Source organism: Tupaia chinensis, unplaced genomic scaffold (assembly GCF_000334495.1).
Source record: "Tupaia chinensis unplaced genomic scaffold, TupChi_1.0 Scaffold000010_1, whole genome shotgun sequence".
NCBI classification, from domain to species: domain Eukaryota; kingdom Metazoa; phylum Chordata; class Mammalia; order Scandentia; family Tupaiidae; genus Tupaia; species Tupaia belangeri.
The window spans coordinates 1,066,827-1,088,409 of NW_006159440.1; the positions used below are offsets into that span (position 1 = coordinate 1,066,827).

Sequence of the window (21,583 nt, forward strand, 5' to 3'; positions counted from 1 at the left end):
TACAAAACAAGATATCAATAACTAAAGATGGATGGATCAATAACTAAAGATGAAATCTTTGGTAATAACCAAATCACAGAACTAGTACTATTAGTCTAGATTCTGGATCTTAGTAGCAAGAGACACTGCAGAAGAACTTGTTTCTCTGCCCTTTCACCAGTATGTGGCTGGCCTCTCTCGCAAGGGTGCCCTTTCCAGCCTCTTACTAAAGAACTGCAGCTTTCTGTTCTTGCATAAGTCACCTTAACCACCTCGTCAGAGCTTGACTGACATCCTCCTCATTTCCTAAATTATACCTAGCAGCTTCCACCAAGCATGAGGCCCTTGGTTCAAATAGCTGTTCTGTATGGAGGCTCAGTTCCCTTGACTCAATCCACAGTTAGGTGTCACAGAGGAAAAGGTCACCACCTTCCTGCACCTCCTGCTGCTCAAATGATGCTCTCATTAATAGAGTAAGAGGCTGCAGGAAAAGGGAACAAGTCAGGCAGCTGGAGGGAAATCATTCGAGGTGGGAAGGGACTGGGCTCCAAGCACATTCCCACTCTTCCATAATTCCTTATATCTGAACTTGCAGATTCTCTAGAATTTTAATGAAAAATATATTGATGGGGCGGGACAGAGCGGTACTACGTGATGCTCTGTGAGATAGGTCCACATGGGAAGTTCTGGGTTTGCACCCTGAGACGTCCCTGAATACACAGGGCACACTTGCCTGTGATCTGGAATGGCCGAGGCTGGGGGTGGATTGCAGCATCAAGACCCTATTGGAATTCACTCGAGCCTATCTCTCAGTCACTCTTTCTCATGCGTGGAAGAGACAAATAAGTCCATTTTAGAAATGAGCAATTGCTCCCACTGTAATGGTAGTGAACGACTTGGGTGGGGTGTGTGGGGGTGGAGGGTGGTGATGGGTAGGAATGGAGCTGGGCAGGGCGTCTTCTTTATTCTTGTGGTTAGTTTTCATAAAAAGGGGCAACTGCTCTAGCGTGCTTGCGGGTTACGTCCTGGCTTGTGAATTCTTTCGCTCTTGTCTAGAGGATAAATATTTTATTTGTGTCATAATTTGTACATTATCCTCTGGCCAGAGGAAGGGAAGCTCGCGCTGTGATCAGAGCACGGCTGTGGAGTGGTAATGAAAGCGCTGGAGCTGCGCGGAGGCCCAATGCGCGGCGTTGCGGGCTCCATTCCTCCTTGCAACCATCGTGCGGCAGGAGCGACAGCTGTGGCTGGCCCACTGCGTCCACCCCCCCACCTCCTTAGAAAACTGGATGCAGAGGTTTATTTCGACGGTTTGCTTGTTTTGTTTGGATTTTAGAATTTCAGTCGCCAGAAGCTCATTACACATAGGGGCTGTCTCCAGACGAGAACAGAGATATCGCCATCCTTCAGTGGCCATCAGTAATTCAAAGCATGAATTTCATCAATAGGAAAACTCGCAGGGCATGACCTACATTTACCCTGCAAATCACCTTTGTTATAAAACCATCTAAAGCGGTCCCTCATGTCAGAAGAATTTACTTGGTCAGACTCTCCATGTCCCTTGTTTCATTTCTCTCCTCATGTATTTTGAGAGAAATCTTCTCCATTATTAACATGAAATCGGGGATAGGGGGTGTGGAGGGTGCCCTAAAAATACAAAGCAACCTCTTGTTATCTGAGCCTTACAGTCGGAGACTAACAGGCCGGGTCACACTTGGCTTTGTTTTCTGATGCACATGTATGCATGCACACATGTTTATGGGTGTGTATGTATATGCATACATGCATGTGCATATGTGCATGTATGTGCATGTGTTTGTGTGTTTCCTTGCTCAGACATATAGGGAGATCCTTGGGAAGGAAGGCAAAAAAAAAAAACCCGGAACTTATTCAGAACTTCCGGGCCTTAGGTCCTCAGGGTGATGGGACAGAAGATAAAGAACCAGGGGGTGAGATGTGTCATCTGGCATCCATGACACTCGCCATTCGCCATTGCACACGGGACAACCAGCGAAGGATTTCAGATAATAAACGTCACCTCAAGAAGTCCCTGTTTCTTCATTTTCAAAGTAGAGGTGATACAGTCTACATCCTGAAATTGCTGTGAAGTTAAAGAGCTAAGATATGTGAAGGTACTTAGCTCAGTGCCTGGCAAAAGGAGGTGCTCAATAAAATGCCAGCGGAATCTGAAAAACAATGTAACATCCTTTTCAACCAAGAGACACTTTAATTTTGTAACAAAAAGAGCTTCAAGAACCCTTAACAATTTAAAGTAACTGATGAAGTGTTGAAATAACATGACATCTGAATATTAGGGCAAAAGCTAAAAGTCTGAATAGCAATAGAAATAAAGCTTTTTGAAATAGTCCTACACACACACACCATATATATATATATATATATACACATATACACTTTTTATATAGGGCAAGTGTGCTTGATGGAGAGAGACAGAGACAGAGAGAGAGAGATACAGAGAGAGAGACAGAGGGAGAGGCAGAGAGAGAGAACTCCCTAAAGGCATGGCCATGCTGCAATTCCTATCTTCCATCCTCCCCTCAGAATTTTAGGCAGGCATGGGACCAGCAGTTAGTGTAATGGCTATGTTGCTGAACTCCCACATAGTTGACCGCAGTTCGAGTCCTGGACCCAGTGGCTTAAACTCACGCTGGGTGCGTGTGCGCGTGTGCCCAAGATCCCGAGAGGAGAATGGAGGAGAAGGGATTGCGGCATGGCCATCCCCTCTGGGGGGTGATTTCTTGCTTTCTATCTCTCTGTCTCTCTCTGTCTGTCTGGCGAGTGCATGTGCCCTATAGCAAAAAACCTCTCCAAAAAAAAAAAAAAAGAATTTTAGGCAGGCATGAACATGTACCCACATGTGTTTCAAGCTGCCAGGTCTGGGACTCATATCACTCAGTTGGCCATGTAGGATCCAGCCACCCTAACCACCAGGTCATTGGCTGGCCCATTCCTTGAAATTTTTAAAGAGCTATGAAGTGTTGTAATAACCACATGAGGCTTATGACTTAGGAGGAAATTACACAAAGCCACAAAAGATAACATTTGAGTTAACAGAGGAGGGGGACTATAAGCTTGTGTGAAATTTATAACTTGGTCTACTGTTTTAATTTGATTTACATGAGTTAATTTATATTTTAAACTGAATTTACAAGATTCTATTATAGGAGGCATTCATTAAGGAAATATAAAAGTCAACAGGCCAAAATAGACCTATTTAAAAGGGATTTAAATTAGATTACTTTAATAGTAAAGCTTTAGAAAGCATTTTACTTATAGCCTTATTAATCTCTGATTTTGAAAACTTAGAAGTGACTAGCAATAAACTTGTGCAAATATTTGGGTTACATTTGGCTTAGACACGAGAGAAAAATCTGGGCTTATTCATCTGAACTGTAGTTGTCATCCTTAATGGGGCAGAGAATGCAGAGACAGTGTTGATCTTTTGGGAAAATTTTAGGAGAGGTTTCTAGAATGTAACAGTCACTTTTTATTTCCTGACACTTTAGAAGATATTCAAGGAAGCAATATATTTTGCTAAAGACTTCAATAATAACCTCAAGAGGATGATTCCAAATCCATTCTTATTTCACCGGAAATTTGCTGCCTTAATGATGTTCTAGGCCAAATCATCCCTGACACCTCCATGACAGAGACGGGAATCTACTCAGGACCAGGCATTCGAGGGTGAGACCGACTATAAATACGGCACTCGCTGCACGCCATGGAATAGCATCACTTTGGGGTCTAATGTCTTGTTGGGCTTTGTGATCTTTGGTTTTCCAGACCATGCATCTCACTGCTATCGGGAGACTGCTATACAGGGAAAGTATTGATGTGAACGGGAGGAAGGGTATAGCTTTTTGCTGTCAGTTACGGTGACGTTACCGGTGTGGACAGAAAGAAACCTTCTGAGTGGGATTTCAAGGTGATTTGTGAATAACGTGTTATACTTTGGAGGACTCTCATGAAAGAGACCCTCAACTCCAGGACCTGTGACTTTGTGACTCGTACGTAACCTTAGTCATAATTTGCATTTTATAGAATTAATGCTATTCAAAGCACTTTCATGTAAATCAGCTCATTTCATCCATAGAATCCTATAAATAATGTACTTCATATAATTAATGCAATTCCTAAAGAAACTGAATGTCAGAATAGTTATATGATTGTCCACTTTAGTTTTCAATTATGAAATTTCAGTTCTGGGCCCAGCCAGTGATGTGGAGGTTAAGGCAGCTGGATCCTACACGGCCAACTGCTTTGTTTGAGTCCCAGACTCAATGGCTTGAAAAACACACTGGGCATGAGGGTGTGCATGTCCAAAAATCCTGAAAGGAGGAGAAGGGACTGTGACAGGCTGAAGGAGCAGAATGCTTTGTCACCTCTCTCCTGCCACCCGTCTTTCTCTGGTAAGTCCGTGCATCCTTTAGCAAATTAAAAAAAAGAAGAAAAAGAAGATTCAGTTATACTTCTTCATTATTCTATGTAGTATTAACTTCTTTCTTTAACTAAAAAAATGCAAACTTCTCTATTTATGAAATAACATTGGTTTAGAATAGCATTGGTTGTGTTGCTGATCACAGAGATGGGGTGGAATAAATAGGAGATTTGAAGGAAAATTTAGGTGCCCGTGAGGACTGCTAAGAAAATGATTCACATATGAGTTAGAATTCGGCACCCTTGGGACCAGCAGTTGGCGTAATGGCTATGTCGCTGGACTCCCACGTAGTCGGCTGCGGTTTGCGTCCTGGACCTGGTGGCTTAAAACTCACGCTGGGTGCATGTGCATGCGTGCCCAAGATTCTGAGAGGAGAATGGAGGAGAAGGGATTGCAGCATGGCCATCTCCCCTGGGGAGTGATTTCTTGCTTTCTGTCTGGCAAGCACACGCGCCCTGTAGCAAAAAACCCCCCAAAAACCAAACAACAAACAAACAAAAAAACCTCTCCAGAAAAAAAAAAAAAAAAAAAAAAAAGAATTTGGCGCCCTTTAAGGAATACTCCACTTACCTCCCTGGGGAGACTCTCAGGAAGTAAAATTGACCACTAGATTACATAAATGGTAAGTCATTTGCGCAGGTACCAAAGTGACAACTCAGGACTTAGGGGTCATTGACACAGTGTCAATTGGGGCATCTGACATTTAAAACTTTTAGGGAAGGAATAAAGCACAACATGATTTAAACTAAAAGCAAAAAAGCAAAAGGGAAGAGGTGCTGAGAATGAAAAGGAACATTCCTAGTTGGATCCCTGTGCTCCAACGTCTCTGGAAATGTGCTCGCATTATTCCCTGTGATCTTCGCACTGGCGATGAGAAGTAGGTACCTCATTCCTGAAGATGAGGCTCTGTGATGTGAGTGTGGAAGTTGGATTCAAACCCACATTTCACTTCAGACCCATGGTCTACGTAGGAACTTGAATTGGCCCTAGGTGATTTCTTCTCCCACATTAATAACAGAGATCATAAAACGTAATTCGATGTCATGATATTCATAGGGAGAGTAGGAGACTTGGCCAGATTGGAGCAAGGGTGGCGTGTATTTGTGACTATCAGTGATGGTAATGCCACAGCACCGTGGTGCTGGAACCATCCATCCTCCACTCTTAGTCACTCAGCAGTCCTGGGGGGGTCCGTTCTCTAAATTTTGGACTTTAAGCAATAAACAATGAATGCTTGAGAAGAAAACAGAACTCCCTAAACTCATAAAATAGTTTCAGAGTATTTAAAGAGATATTTTTTCAACTATAGACCTTGTTTGGCAGATGAACATGAAGATGTCTATTGGACAGGAAAAAAAATAAGCTGCTGACAAGTGAATTAGGGGATATTTTTGTGCTTCTTGATGATAAGCTCTCACTGGACTTGGCTCAGAGAAGAGATCATAATGAAAACCTGTTCTCAGCAGCCTAGATGACGTCTAATTCACATGCATTGCTATCATTTACTCAGGGCTTTCCTGATGCCGTATCTATAAACCACTGAAATGTGAACTTCTGAACTTTTCAGTGTAGTCAGACTCAACCACACACCCAAGGCTGCCAGACACATTTGGTCAGAGAACGTTTGTTGACAGAATGAGTCAAGGAATGAATACACTGCACACCTAAACATGGCAGAAAAGAGTTCTTGTTCAGACGTGCATCCCATTTTTTCTTATGGTGAGTTCTGTATCTGATAACATCCTCCTGTTTTACTCAGTCACGGTAATTAAAAATCTGTAAGACTAGGGGCCGTGATGTTTGTTGATGTAAAAGTCTTGCCACTCGCTAGGATGTGAACACTGGGGCAAGTTCTTACGTCCTTTTGGGTCTTACTTCCTGTAAAATGGACGCAGTGATAACAACGATCTCCCCACGCCGTGGTGTGCTCATGGAACAGGAGGCAGACAGAGGAAAGGAGGAGGAGAAGAGAGACAGAGACAGTGTACACGGAGGGCCATTGTCCCTCCATTCCCCTGGATGGGCTGAGACTGAGCAGGGCAGAGACGCAGCTCATCTGTCCCCTTGGGCTACGTTAGGTCACAAGCCTGTCCTCCTGAGAGCCTCTCACGTGGCTGAGTATGACACAAATGTCGAGGTTTTTCTTTTCATACATCCTGCCCTCAACATGGCAGTCCTTCCTCCAGAGCCCATCTGAAGGGTGATCACCTCCGGTGAGTGTGGGACAATGTGCTTAGTTAAATGTATGGAGAGATGGCTTTTCGAAGGTAATCTAATTATATGTGATTTCCCCCTGACACGCTACTTCATTCCAGCTAGTTTGACTAGATGGTCCAATCATTTCTAGCCAATAGCTAGATACTTTCTGACCAGGGACAGTTAACCCTCAACACCAGGATAAGAACTCTGCCTCCTAGTATTGTTTTTCTCAAGAAGAACCTTCCCCTCCAAAAAAAAAAAATGAAATTAAAAGTAATACATCACATGAAAATATTAGAAATAATACAGGCAAGAAAGAAAGCAATTATAAAAATACAGCTCTTCTCAGCTCCCTGCAAAAAAATTACCATCACTATTTTGGTGTGTATTCTTGGTTTGTTTTCTTTGTGTGTGTGTGTGTGAGCACCTCTGTGTGTGTCTTTTCGATTTTGCACAAACATGTAGTCAGGTTGTGTGTGGTTGGGACCTGCTTCGTTCACTTTGCAAGAGATTGTGAACATTTTTTCACATGCATAAGCACAGACCTAGACTATGGAAGGAAAGGCAGAAATGGGTTTTCTTTAAATAATTCTTGGGCCAATGATATGGCTGGTTTTCTAGGGGCTGAGCTATTGATCTGCAGCACCACTGTGAAGGGCAGGGCTATAGGAACTGCTGGCACGGCCCCCAGCAGCCTGGGCAGGAGGCCCAGAGGGAGGAGGCACGGGCTGGGAGCTCAGCAGCAAGGTTATCCAGAACCTGAAGGAGCAGATGAACCTGAAGGAGCTAGATTCCTTTAATCCAGCTTGACTCTCCTCCCCAGATGCAGAAGAAACTTGTCTTAACCCAGAAAAGTTGCTCAAAAATGTTTCTCCAAAACATGTTACAGTTTTTAATCTTTTTTGGGGGGTTGTAAATCAGGCATTGAATCAAACAAACTCATACTACTAAAATGATATTAAGAGAATATTGAGGTATCTTTGTGTAAACCCTTTGAAATGCTGTCAAAGGAAACACATAGGACTCATTTACTTTTATCTCTGATGCTGCCTAAATGCAAAGGTATATAGGCCCCCGGCTTGCTTTTCCTGAATGTCGCTTATTAACCCCCAGAGGTTTTGTGTGAGCCACTGTGTTTAACCTAACTCTCCAAAATTAAGGGGATTGTGATTTTCTTTAAATTGGCACTTACGTACTGGAATTTCTGAGGCATTAGTGCTTACTTGATTGCATTCAGACATTACTTTGGCAAGAGAATGACTGCATTAAATTAGCATCAAGCACAATGAATGGTAATTGCAAGACTGTCATTTCTACAAGTGCAAAATTAATGTGTTCTGCAAGCCCGTTCCATTGTGTGCCACAGGAAAACCATGGAACCATGTTGTCCTGAGCAGAAAAATGCACTGTAATAGCACTGTTAACGTGCCAGGGTATTATTCCACAGTGTCGTTTCTGTCCACCTTTGTTGTTGTCTCATGCTCATTCCTCAAACCCTGTCTGACCTAATTTGTATGCTCATATTACAGCACCGCCAGACAGTGGCCTGGATGTACACAGAATGTTATAGAACAATTCTTCCTTCAGTGTGTGGCATTGTGTGTGAATAATGCCAGTGTAAACAACCCTTCATGTATTCATGAGAGTATGACTAGGCTACTTATGTAAAGCTTCTTATTAAGGGATGTACCGACCATTTGCAGAAAACTTTACACCAACGCTATACATTTGCTTAGAGAGTGAAGTGACTTACATGCACTTCAGTTGTAGCTTAGGAGCCGTGCCAGCTCTACTTCTCCTCATCCCCCTTCTGTACATGGGGGAAGTGAAGCCACAGACCAGTTGAATGGATTTCTTCTGGGCATGCCGGATCACAGGGTTTATCCCAGATAATACTGTGCATATGCGTTGGGCTCTTGTATTCTCCTCATTGGCTTTGCAGGATTTGTTGGGGATTAAAGGAATCACGTAAGACTGAAATAACGTGGTCATAACAGTTGGTCAATTAGATGTGGTATTAATGGATCCCTGAAGTTTGGCCTAGGCTGAGGGCCACTCACACAGGCACCTTAAGTAAATGGCAATGATGACAGTGACATTGACTGACCAAAGGAGCTTTCTTGTGAATATAGCTTGAGTCCAGTCTCGAAGCAACTAGAGATAGGTGGGGACCATCAACCCCCGCGTAAAGTGGGGGACTGCACTGGCTGACTCACTGCAGAAATCTGTCTACCAATCAATCATTCAATCGTCTGTCCATCTGTCTACCAAAAAGCCTGCTCTGGGAGGGTCGGGGCTGAGTCCCCTTTCAGAGGCCTCTAATTTGTAACTGACCATTAAGATGTGATGAGGCTATTTGTTTTGTAAGGTTTCAGTCACTGAAAGGTTTCCTAGAATCAGGAGATTGTGTGCCAAGCTCAAAGCTTCTCTCATTTAGTAAATAACAAAGATTAGGAATGGTTTAGGAAACTTGCTACCTAAAGTGGGAGAGGACTTCTGATCATCTTACTCTCAGAAGGAAATACACTTGTTTGTGACAGAAAAAAAAATCATTAAGTAGATGAACTGGGGCTTAAGGAGATGCGTAAAAATGACTCTGGAAATCGGTTCTGCCTTACCTTTGTTGCAAAATGTTCCATCATATGCTGTGTTAGAACAATCGCAGGAATAACCGTGGTATTTCTCTATGCATTTGCCTCCATTCTCACAGTTCGTCCCATAGCTGGTGCAGTGGCCTGAGCAGCCGGATTTGAACCCAGATGTGACCTTTGCTCTTTCCTCCAGATCAAGAGTCACCCCATTCATCCTCAAGGAGCGGATGCAGCCCAGGAAGCCCTGCTGGCCTCCAGCACCACCTGGGGAAGACAGAGGGCAGGAAGTTCAGATGGGATATCCCTGCTATTTCTTCTGTTTCTATTCATCCTGTTTTGAACAACTGTGGAAGGAAACAAGACTGCTAAGTGCATCTACCATCCTTCCATTCAAGTTACTCCTGTCTAAGGAGAAAAGGTTGATGCTTTCTCCCTTAGGCTATAATGCCTAATTAAAAGAGGCTGTCTTCTGAAAAGCAATACACTTGCTACAGAAATAAAATGTTAGGAGATACACAAAAATTATGTAAGCTGTTTTGGAAATCTAATCCTATAGGAAAGAGGTTTATAGAAATCTCTAGGTTCTTTGCTCTTTAATTTCACGACGTTCAGTTCTATAGCATTATCTATTGAGAGAAATATAAAAAGGCAGAATGGCATGCATATATTAGCATAGTTAACAAGTCAATTAGTCGGAAGGCATAAATCCATTTGAAATGTGATTGTACGTCTTGGTTCTTGTCTTAGGAAATGCTTCCTTTGAAGTTCATGTTAAGGGTACCCAGGGCTTCTTGTCTGGGGTGGTTAGAAACTAGAATAGATAATTTTACACAGAAGTCAGCTACACCATATTTATTACTAGGTCAGGTTAGATTTCATTGCTTTTGTATAAATGTCCTTGTAAGATATACAGCACAAAGAGCATGTTCTCTGTGATTTTCAGAATAAGTTATAGAGTTAGACTGCGGTTCATGAGCATGAAAATATTAAACGATTCCTAACAAATTTCATAGAAAAAGTCACTGAAGCATTATATCACAAAAGGATTTAATTGTGTCTATAATATCCTTAGTTATGATTTTTTTTAAAGCAGCTGCTATAAAAGAAGGAACTCGAATTTACAGACATGTCTGTATCTTAGAGTAACAACTTTTCTGGAAACTAATCTAAAATGAATAGTAGGTAAAAATTATTGAAAGAAATATCTGATAAGGCTTTAGAAAAAATACTGTTAATACAAATAAAACCAAGTTACTCTTTTACTGAGGGCTATGCACTAGGTATTTTATTAAGCACCTTATATGTATGTTATTCACCTGTTCCTCATGACAACCTGTCAAAGTGGTATGTTTTCATTATCCCCATTGTACAGATGAGGAAACTGAGGCTTAGAGAAATGAAGAAGTTTACTCAAGGACTCATGGTTCCCCAGTGGCAAAATTGTGTTAGATCTCACTTGTTCCTGAGCTTCTGGGTTTGAACACTGTTCTTTGTTGACAAATACAGAGAAAGAACTTTTGGCCCAGGCCCCCATGGTTGTATGTATTTCTGAAATATAGGAGAAAATATCTTTAAAAATGGTGTAATGGCAGTAATGGAGTCCATAGGGTCAGCAGTGTTTAGGTAATATTGGTAGGCTGGGGATAGAGCCTGATTACTTAGGTTATCCTGGGAAACCATGTGCAACCCAAGAGACTCAGCAGACAGGACTGGTGGATCAAAGGCTGCAGTTGCAGGATGGATTAGCATCTGCTTATGCCTGTAAACCCTCATCAGTGAGATGGCAAATGAATTGCTCTATTGTCTATATAAACCCAAGCCTTACAGTCCTTTCATTGGGCTCGCATTGGTTTGAGTGATGATTCTCCAGGGAGTATTTTATTTAATAAGATATTTGAATAGAGGATTAGTTGAAGAGAGCTCAGTGCCCTTTCTGATCAAAGCTATGAGATAGTAGACAGCAAAAGAAGTTATTAAACACAACCACTTTGAAGGATTTCCCATTTTGCTATTTGCTTGTCAGTTGAGCTTCACATCTCTGTGCTAAAGAGAAACAGGGCCTTTGCCTGACTTGGAAGAATTTCAACCCATTAGTCACTCTTTGCGTGTTAGAATTTCAATTTGGTGTCTATCATTTTAGCCACTATGGCTTTTGTTCTCGCAAGAGGGGATTTCCAAAAGGTCTTTTATTAAATAAATGCTTGGCTTTTTAAGTTTTCATCACTGGTCAATTAAGACAATTATCTCATATCAAAATCTGCTGAAAACTTGAAATCATTATTTTTAGATATCCCCCTCTCCTTTTGCCTGATCACAAATGTAATAATTTTTCACTGCGGAAACCATAAAGCATAGGGAAAATAAGAAGAGACTATGTTACTTAGATATAACTGCTTTCACTTTCAGGGACATGCCTTTTCTGCTTTTATCTATGAACATATGCATGTGTAAAAAATATAAAAGAAGAAATGAAATATACCCCATTGTTTTCAAACTTGCTTTTTTCACTTAATATAGCATAAAACACTTTCCAAGCAATACATTCACAATGAACAATGTTTTGTCTCTCTGTGTTTTTTGCTTGCTTTTTTATTTCTTCTGACAGAGAGAGAGGAAAAGAGAGAGAAAGAGAGAGAGAGAGAGAGAGAGAGAGAGAGAGAGGGAGAGAAAGTGTGAGACCAGCACTCCTAATGGCCTTTGCACTGTGATCTGCCCCAGTCTCAGTCAACCGTGATCATGGGTATGCATGAGTGTACCCTGTATGCTCAGAGAGGTCTCAGGACACAAATCCCAAACCTTCCCATGTGGTCTAGTTTTGCTGCCACTGTACCACCTCCTGGTCCTGAAAATCGTGCTTAGTATCTGCATAGCATCTTGTTCTATGAATGCACCATCACTTATTTTGCTGTGCTATGACTGTGTTTTTAATCTTTTTTCAAATTTCTATTTTAAATTATATTATAATCATTTATTCCTTATAACAATCTTTATGTACTTGTTCAGTTATCCCTTAAAATGGATTCCTCAGACTTAATTAAGTATACATTTAATGTGACTGCTAGGTAAAAAGGTATATACATCTTAAAGGCATTTGAAATATATTTTATTCTAAGAATAATTTCTCAATTTATATTTTAGCAGTAGGGTCTGAGATTACCACCTTCTCCACATTAATTCTAACACTGGACAGCATCTGCTTTAATTTATATCAGTCCAATTGACTAGTGGGAGAAAGAGTTCATTGCTTCAAAAACTGTGAATTGAATACTTTTTAATTGTCTTTCCTAATCTTCTTTAAAAAATTATTTATTTATGTCATTCCCTTTTGGGGGGGGGGAATGGGAGAGACAATAATTATTATTCATTGAACTTTTTTCTTCTAGCACTTTTGTAATTTTACTTCTTTCAACAATTTTACTTCTTTTAACTTTTTATCTAACCGGAATGTATTTTAATTTGGAAAGAATTTGTATATAATGAATCCTCTGCAAGGACTGAAAGTTTGAAGAAGAGATTTTTTTAGAAGACTCAGTGTTAGTATAAAGAAGAATGGAGATTTTAAAAGGGTCATTTGGCAGAGCAAATAAATTGAAATTAGATAATATTTTTGTATCGCTAAGGTAAATTTAGATACATATGCATACTTAATTATTTATATATACAGGGCTTATTCCATAAGAGATTTTAGGGCAGAGTTTTCGGACTGTGCCTATCTTGGGTCTTGGTCTTTTTCGTGTTCTGTATCTTTCAATCTCTCTTTCTGCATTGGTGTTTGTGTATCTCTTTCTAGCAGGACTGTTGACGGGCTTTATGCACATTAGTCAGACCTGTGCTAATTATCCAAGGTGAGATGTGGGTTTAATCTGTAAATCATTTTTCATGTGAAATGCTATGCAACTATTGCAATTAAAGATTAATTATAAAAATGCTGTAACTACCCATGATGAATAATACAACCATCAAATGAACAGAAGATTGGGACAAAATAATCAGATATTCACTTGAACAAGAAGGCTGAAAAATAATAATTGAGAGAAATTATGTATATATGTGTGGCTTTCATCAAATCACTTAATTTCTCTGAGCATTAGTTTTCCCATCCATAAAAAAGGAGGTGGAGTTAGACAATGTCTCTGGTTTCCTACAGCTCTGAATTGCTATGGTCTGTGATTTATAACCTTTCTCTCTGTGTGCTTTACAGTCTCCCTCTCTATATTTCAGTAACTACTCTTACTTTCTCCTCCTTTTCCTTTTCAGTACTGTTGTCTGACATTTTTTCTCTCTTGCTCCTTTTCTTAATGGGCAATAACACAAGACCATGGTCTAATTTGCATTTGTTGCATTAAATAAAGTTTTGTACCCCCTCTTTTTAATTTATAAAGCAGGTGAATGCAATGCCATTTCTCTCTATGTAAAGCAAAACTAAATTAAGCTCTTTTCTTAGGTGGCCACTCATTTATTTAAATAGGTCAGTGAGCTGGAAGGTACTTTTTCTGATTTAGCTGATGTGAAGAAAAATTTTTTGTCCTGAAAATGGTCATTATATATCATGCAAAAGATGTGAATTCACTAGCACTAGTGATAATTATTTGAGTTCAACTTAGGTGCTCTGTAAAATCTTTCTTGGTGACAAATGTCATAAGTTTAAATTATAGGTCCTCAAGCAAAAATGCTACTTAACCTTTGTTAATTAGAAAATCAACACATTGTCATTGGAGAGAGCACCCTGCCAGGCAAGGGCTTTATGCACATTAGTCAGACCTGTGCTAATTATCCAAGGTGAGATGTGGGTTTAATTTGTAAACCATTTTTCATGTGAAATGCTATGCAACTATTGCAATTAAAGATTAATTATAAAAATGCCATAACTACCCATGATGAATAATACAACCATCAAATGAACAGAAGATTGGGACAAAATAATCAGATAGTCACTTGAACAAGAAGGCTGAAAAATAATGTTTGAGAGGAATTATGTATATACAAAAAATACACTGTCCTCAGACTCAGAGGTTAATAGCTTTTTAAGGTGCTAAATTGGATCCTAGAGCAACTTTGCCCAGACACGCTGGCCACTCATTTGCCATAGAAAGGAACCACACCAAAGCCCACAGACATGAGATCTAATTTACTTATTTACTAAGTATTTATTTCCTGCTTATGATGAGCCAGACCTCGTTTGAGATTTTTTGCACGTTTGCTTCACAGTTCTGAAGAAGAACACAGAAGTCTCTGCCACTGTAGAGCTTATATTCTTATAGGGACAGATAGAAATTTAATAATAAACTCAATAAGTAAATCGATTCTGTTAAAAGGTGGTAACCACATGGGGAGAAAAAAAAAGCCAAAAAACTAAAATAGTCAAACAGGGTTAAGTGGGATCTAGAGTTAGAGTTGGTGTGGAGACGTCACAATTTTAAGTAGGGAGATAACCTAGGCCCCATTGAGAAAGTGACAGAAAGAATCCATGAGCATATGCATGGAGAGAGAGCTCCAGGACAAAGCAGTAAGGGGGCACTACTCTGCAGGTAGGGGAGCAGGTAGGAAGGAGAAAGAGGGCTGAGATGCGAGCGGCTGCTGGATTCTGGAAAGAGTAAAGCCACTGATCAGCTCACCAGCACTTGGTGCCAGGAAAGGCATTTCTAAGAAAATGGACAAAGGCATACTTCTTGCCTACAGTTGACACAAGTGTTATCACAACTAACCACACGACAAAACAAGGCACAATTTGACATCTGGGAGGCAGCCAACAGGAATGAGGGACACATGAACTGTGATCACAGAGGTCTCTTTTACCATGCCAATTATAGGTAAATGAGGTCATAGGGTGAGATCTAATCTTATAGAGTTGGTATTCCTTACAAGACGAGGAGGAGACACCAGGGACATGCTGCACAGAAAAAAGACCACGTAAAGATATAGTAAGAAGATGGCAGTCTGAAAGACAAGGAGAGAAGCCTTAGAAGAAAACAAGCCTACCCACACCTTGACCTTGGACTTCTAGCCTCCAGAAGAGTGAGAAAACAAACTTCTGCTGTGACATTATTTTATGGCAGCCTAAGTAGATGAAGATGATGATGACAGCTATCATCACCTTGGGTTGACCCAGGCTGCCTGAAAAAATGACCTTGGAGTCATCGCCTTGGATTGACCCAGGATGCCTGAAGAAATGACCTTAGAGTCATTGCCTTGGGCTGACCCAGGCTGTCTAAGGAAATGACCTTAGAGTCATCACCTTGGGTTGACCCAGGCTGCCTGAGGAAATGACCTTGGAGTCCATCTTCTAATAGCATTGTTTCCCTGGAAACTACAGAGTGGGTGCTGTCTTCATTGTGTCTGCTGTGGGGGACTGTATCTGGATTGGGGAACTGTGAGCCAGCATGAAGGCCTTGCCTTGTAACTGGAACAGTGTAAATGATTGGAGGGAAGTAGAGCTAAAGCTTCTCTGTGGCCAGGTGATCCACTAGACCTTAGCTCTTCTGCATAGCAGCCATATCTGTCCCAGACCCCACAGAGTTTCAGATATTACACCTGCTGTTTCTCCTATTCTATATGCTACTATTGTCTGTTAAGTCTTGACTGTCAACTTGGACCAGTAAAACAAAACAAAACAAAACAAACAAACAAACAAAAAACAAAAACAAAAAACCCCCGTGGTCTCAGTGCAGGTATAAAAAATAAAAACTTAGTTATTTGGTTAAGCCGAGAATCTCAGAATGGCCAAGAGTCTTCAGTGGTAGATAGAGTTAAAGGAATTTGGCCTACATTCTCTAGTGCAGAGTTGTGTGATTGACAGGTATGGATCACTGATGCCTCTGTCAGCTAGTCCTACAGGGCATAGATGAAAAAAGCTTTCCTTTTCTTGTTTGGAGAATTGCTTTTGCAGATAATGCTCATGAGTGCTCATACATAACTTCATTCAATAAAATGATTTTTTTTTAGTTCATTATCACTGCATGAATTTTCTTATGTCCTCAGAGTAAAGGACATGCAGAACATGTAAATCCAAACCATTAAACTAGAAGAAAATATCAAAATACAGACCAAAGGAATAGTGGGTTTCTGATAGCAGAAAGCACTCATATGTGTCTAAATGTGAATTGCTCTGCAGTGGGGATGGAGCTGAGAGGTCTCAGTTCATTCTGGAGGCTACAGTGGTAGAAGAGGCATGATAAAATAGTGGGTATTTCAAGAGCTAACATACCATATTTTATTGCCAGATGGCACACATGCTCACCAGAGACAGAGGTAAACAGTGATAGACAAAGTACCCCTTAATGGAGCGTGGTCACACTGCAATCCCTTCTCTTCCCTTTCGCCATCCTGTTGGTATCTGAGGCATGCACACACATGCATCTGGCATGTATTTCAAGATGGATTTTGCATACTTATATAAGAAACAATAAATCAAGAAGATTACAAACACCTAACTAAAAAAATAACCTTGAATTATACAAAGCAACCGTTGACAAAACTATTCATAAAAACTCAACACATAAAGTTTAAGGTTTACACTCAGATCCTGCTAGACCATGAAGTACTTGGTGAGATTAGGTAAAATGCCCCTTAAGTTCTCCTGGACCACACTTTTGCACAAGAGACCCTCATGCAGGTAACAGGGGACACATATAGCTATATTCATCAAAGGGTAAGTTGTGATAGCAGAGCTGGGAGAAACCCAGGGATTCATGAATCACTGGGAGATGGTGCCTACATGGTGCATACGTGGTACACGTGGTGCATACACATAATGGAACACTTGGTCTGTAGCGCTCTCAGAACTATACGAGATGATATTAAAACCATAAGGCTGCGCGAAAAGAGTAAGAAGCAGAATGAGGCTTGTAGTACAGTGCCATTTATGTAGAGTATGGCACATGAAAGGAAGTACTAGGAATTTTCAAGAATATAACATATTTTGAATAAATACACAGAAGGTAGCACTACAAGCCATACATAAAATGCATACAAGTGGGTGCCAGCGACAGTGAGAGAAAAAACTTGGCAATGGTGGATAAAAGAGGAAAAATAACAAAGTGAAATTAAAACAAGTAAAGAACACTGTCCAGAAATTTATAAAATAAGTTCTTGCAGTTTTTTTTTTTTTTCTATTCTTCCAATAAGGACTGAACTCAACTTCATGATGATAAATGGCAACTGTCACACAGGGAGAGGTTGCAATGAAAAACATTAATATTATTGACATAAAAATTATAGAAGGGATAAGAACCCCACATTCCCTCCTGTGGTACACTGGGAATGTGAGAGAAAAGATACTCATGAGAACTTATTTTATAAATTTGCTAAAAAAATTGTTTTCCTTTCCATCTCAATTGCAAGATTGGTTCCTTCATACTAAAAACATCTTCTCTGGGTCATATCATTTCAATTGCCATGAGAAAATAAAACAAAGCAAGGACCTTTGAAAAGGACAAGCTCTCAGTTTCCTCTTCTGTTGAGAAAAACAATTAAATAATGGAAATTTTCCCAACTGAAAACCGGTAACAGCTGATTCATGAAAAGTAAAGCATCTTTCTATGCTGATTGGAAAAGAAGATTTACTTACATTTTTATGGCTCAAAGTCTGGCCCAAGGAAGGCCCTGTGTCAGGGCCCTAAACATTTCCCAATCTTCCCTTCCCAAGAAAAAGAATGTTTCAACTTAAATTGTTGAGTTGTTTTGCAGGATGGAAATTGCCAACTATAGGCATGAAGGCCCCAGAATGAATGGCACCAGAGACCTGATGATTGTCCCCTCCCAGAACAGAAATTGATTACCCAAGACTCTACCAATCAAGAGAGTCCACAAGTTAATCATACTCTCTTGAACCATCATTGCGCTGACCATGTGCCTGGGACCCCTACCCCTGCTTTTGCTCTTAAAAATGCATGCTTGTAACTCCTGAGAGGGGAAGGTGGGGATACCAGGCCTTTTCAGCATTAACTGCTCCTTCCTCTTGCTTTGCACAAGGCAGGAAAGTGTCCTTTCTTTCAACACATCTGTGTCCATAGTTTGTTTTGTAGTGCAGGAGCAGGTGAAGTTGGGTTTGAATTCAGTAATACAAATTAGAATGAAGACCCTGGAATCCCTGAAGCATTTGTTTTTGTGGCATGAGCTATTTTACAGAGAAAATAGAAATGGCTCTTCTCTTAGGTTCAAATCTCTCTCACAGTGTTTGCACTTCATAAAATTCATGGAACCTCATATTATAAAAAATTATGTGATTATTAATTTTTTTACACCAGAATAGACTCATGCTTTGATTCTATTTTTCCACCAACTGTTGGAACTACCCTGGTGTTACCTCTGCTTTAAAAATAAGTAGCTTGGCACTTGCAGAAGTAGGAGTTAACAGATGACACTGTAGTTGAGGGCTCAGAAGAGGTTAAAAGTTCACTGTCAACTTGATTATGTTGGGAGCATGTGAAAAAATAAAAAAAACTAAAAATTGTGCCTATCATCACTCACTTCATATGTTCAAACTCTATAAAACAGAGAGCTGGAATTGCAAAAGTTAATTAGTTTTGATCACTAAAAGGCAAAGGGCAGAAAATGCATATGGCAACTATTAGTGAGGACTTGGGATGCGGCGGGGGTGGTTGTACTGAGAAGAAAACAATTGACTCAAGTCTGGCAGCATGGCAGAGCCTGGTGAGTGAGGAAGGGGAAGGAAAAAATAAGAGTGCTGGCAGCCCTCCTGATGAACAGCTGAGAAGGAGTGGGCATTCCATGGAGGAGCTTCTGGATGTTATTTGTATTCTTGCTTTGCATATAAGGAGTTTATTAATTTCATTTAGTTTTCTTTTTTTAAACCAGATCTTATCTAGAAGATTGTGTTCTTTTTTTTTTTTTTTCACTTACGAAATGGTTTTTCTCTGTTTTATTTTGAGAGAGAGAGAGAGAGAGAGAGAGAGAGAGAGGATGCACCCTCCAATGGGGAATAGTCACACTGTAATTCTTTTGCCTCCACCTCTCCATCCCATCAGGATTTTGGGCACACATGTACATGTGATGGGCATTCTTCAAAGCTGCTGGGACTGGGTTTCAAACTGGTTGGCCATGTGGAATTCAAATCCTTACGGAAAACATTTAACTGCTGTGCTATGGGGCTGCCCTCTGTCTCCTTTTCAAAAGTTTACTTTTATTTTATTTTTTAATATTTCTTTTGAGTGACAGAAATAGGGAGAGAGGGAGGCAACCCCAGCAGGGTCTTCATTGATCCTCCATGAACTACGTGTAGGCTCAGGCAGCCTGGATCATATACACAAGTGAGCACACCAGTGTGCTCAGGGAGGTCCTGGGATGAGAACTCACGATCTTTTCCCTGAGGGCCCAGTTGTATTTTTTTGGCACCCTCTCTTGGCCCCTACAATGGTTCCTAGTCACGGTACTCTATTGCCATTTGGGAGAATACCAGGAACCTGTTACAAGGCTTGGGGCAGAAATACTAAGCATTGGGATCCTGGCCAGCCTCTCCGGAGAAAAAACTTGGCAATGGTGGATAAAAGAGGAAAAATAACAAAGTGAAATTAAAACAAGTAAAGAACACTGTCCAGAAATTTATAAAATAAGTTCTTGCAGTTTTTTTTTTTTTTCTATTCTTCCAATAAGGACTGAACTCAACTTCATGATGATAAATGGCAACTGTCACACAGGGAGAGGTTGCAATGAAAAACATTAATATTATTGACATAAAAATTATAGAAGGGATAAGAACCCCACATTCCCTCCTGTGGTACACTGGGAATGTGAGAGAAAAGATACTCATGAGAACTTATTTTATAAATTTGCTAAAAAAATTGTTTTCCTTTCCATCTCAATTGCAAGATTGGTTCCTTCATACTAAAAACATCTTCTCTGGGTCATATCATTTCAATTGCCATGAGAAAATAAAACAAAGCAAGGACCTTTGAAAAGGACAAGCTCTCAGTTTCCTCTTCTGTTGAGAAAAACAATTAAATAATGGAAATTTTCCCAACTGAAAACCGGTAACAGCTGATTCATGAAAAGTAAAGCATCTTTCTATGCTGATTGGAAAAGAAGATTTACTTACATTTTTATGGCTCAAAGTCTGGCCCAAGGAAGGCCCTGTGTCAGGGCCCTAAACATTTCCCAATCTTCCCTTCCCAAGAAAAAGAATGTTTCAACTTAAATTGTTGAGTTGTTTTGCAGGATGGAAATTGCCAACTATAGGCATGAAGGCCCCAGAATGAATGGCACCAGAGACCTGATGATTGTCCCCTCCCAGAACAGAAATTGATTACCCAAGACTCTACCAATCAAGAGAGTCCACAAGTTAATCATACTCTCTTGAACCATCATTGCGCTGACCATGTGCCTGGGACCCCTACCCCTGCTTTTGCTCTTAAAAATGCATGCTTGTAACTCCTGAGAGGGGAAGGTGGGGATACCAGGCCTTTTCAGCATTAACTGCTCCTTCCTCTTGCTTTGCACAAGGCAGGAAAGTGTCCTTTCTTTCAACACATCTGTGTCCATAGTTTGTTTTGTAGTGCAGGAGCAGGTGAAGTTGGGTTTGAATTCAGTAATACAAATTAGAATGAAGACCCTGGAATCCCTGAAGCATTTGTTTTTGTGGCATGAGCTATTTTACAGAGAAAATAGAAATGGCTCTTCTCTTAGGTTCAAATCTCTCTCACAGTGTTTGCACTTCATAAAATTCATGGAACCTCATATTATAAAAAATTATGTGATTATTAATTTTTTTACACCAGAATAGACTCATGCTTTGATTCTATTTTTCCACCAACTGTTGGAACTACCCTGGTGTTACCTCTGCTTTAAAAATAAGTAGCTTGGCACTTGCAGAAGTAGGAGTTAACAGATGACACTGTAGTTGAGGGCTCAGAAGAGGTTAAAAGTTCACTGTCAACTTGATTATGTTGGGAGCATGTGAAAAAATAAAAAAAACTAAAAATTGTGCCTATCATCACTCACTTCATATGTTCAAACTCTATAAAACAGAGAGCTGGAATTGCAAAAGTTAATTAGTTTTGATCACTAAAAGGCAAAGGGCAGAAAATGCATATGGCAACTATTAGTGAGGACTTGGGATGCGGCGGGGGTGGTTGTACTGAGAAGAAAACAATTGACTCAAGTCTGGCAGCATGGCAGAGCCTGGTGAGTGAGGAAGGGGAAGGAAAAAATAAGAGTGCTGGCAGCCCTCCTGATGAACAGCTGAGAAGGAGTGGGCATTCCATGGAGGAGCTTCTGGATGTTATTTGTATTCTTGCTTTGCATATAAGGAGTTTATTAATTTCATTTAGTTTTCTTTTTTTAAACCAGATCTTATCTAGAAGATTGTGTTCTTTTTTTTTTTTTTCCCTTCAGAAATGGT

The 21,583-nt window shown here is 40.3% G+C and overlaps 1 protein-coding gene across 1 annotated transcript in view; it reads right to left on the bottom strand.

Moving 5' to 3' along the window:
• The window catches only part of CNTNAP2 (contactin associated protein 2), a 1,579,711-nt gene that overhangs the window by 207,570 nt on the left and 1,350,558 nt on the right, over nucleotides 1-21,583 (bottom strand). Inside the window, exon 18 of the mRNA XM_006139900.2 lies at nucleotides 9,256-9,492. Coding sequence (XP_006139962.1) covers nucleotides 9,256-9,492 — 237 coding nt within the window. The remainder of the gene's footprint in view (nucleotides 1-9,255; nucleotides 9,493-21,583) is intronic.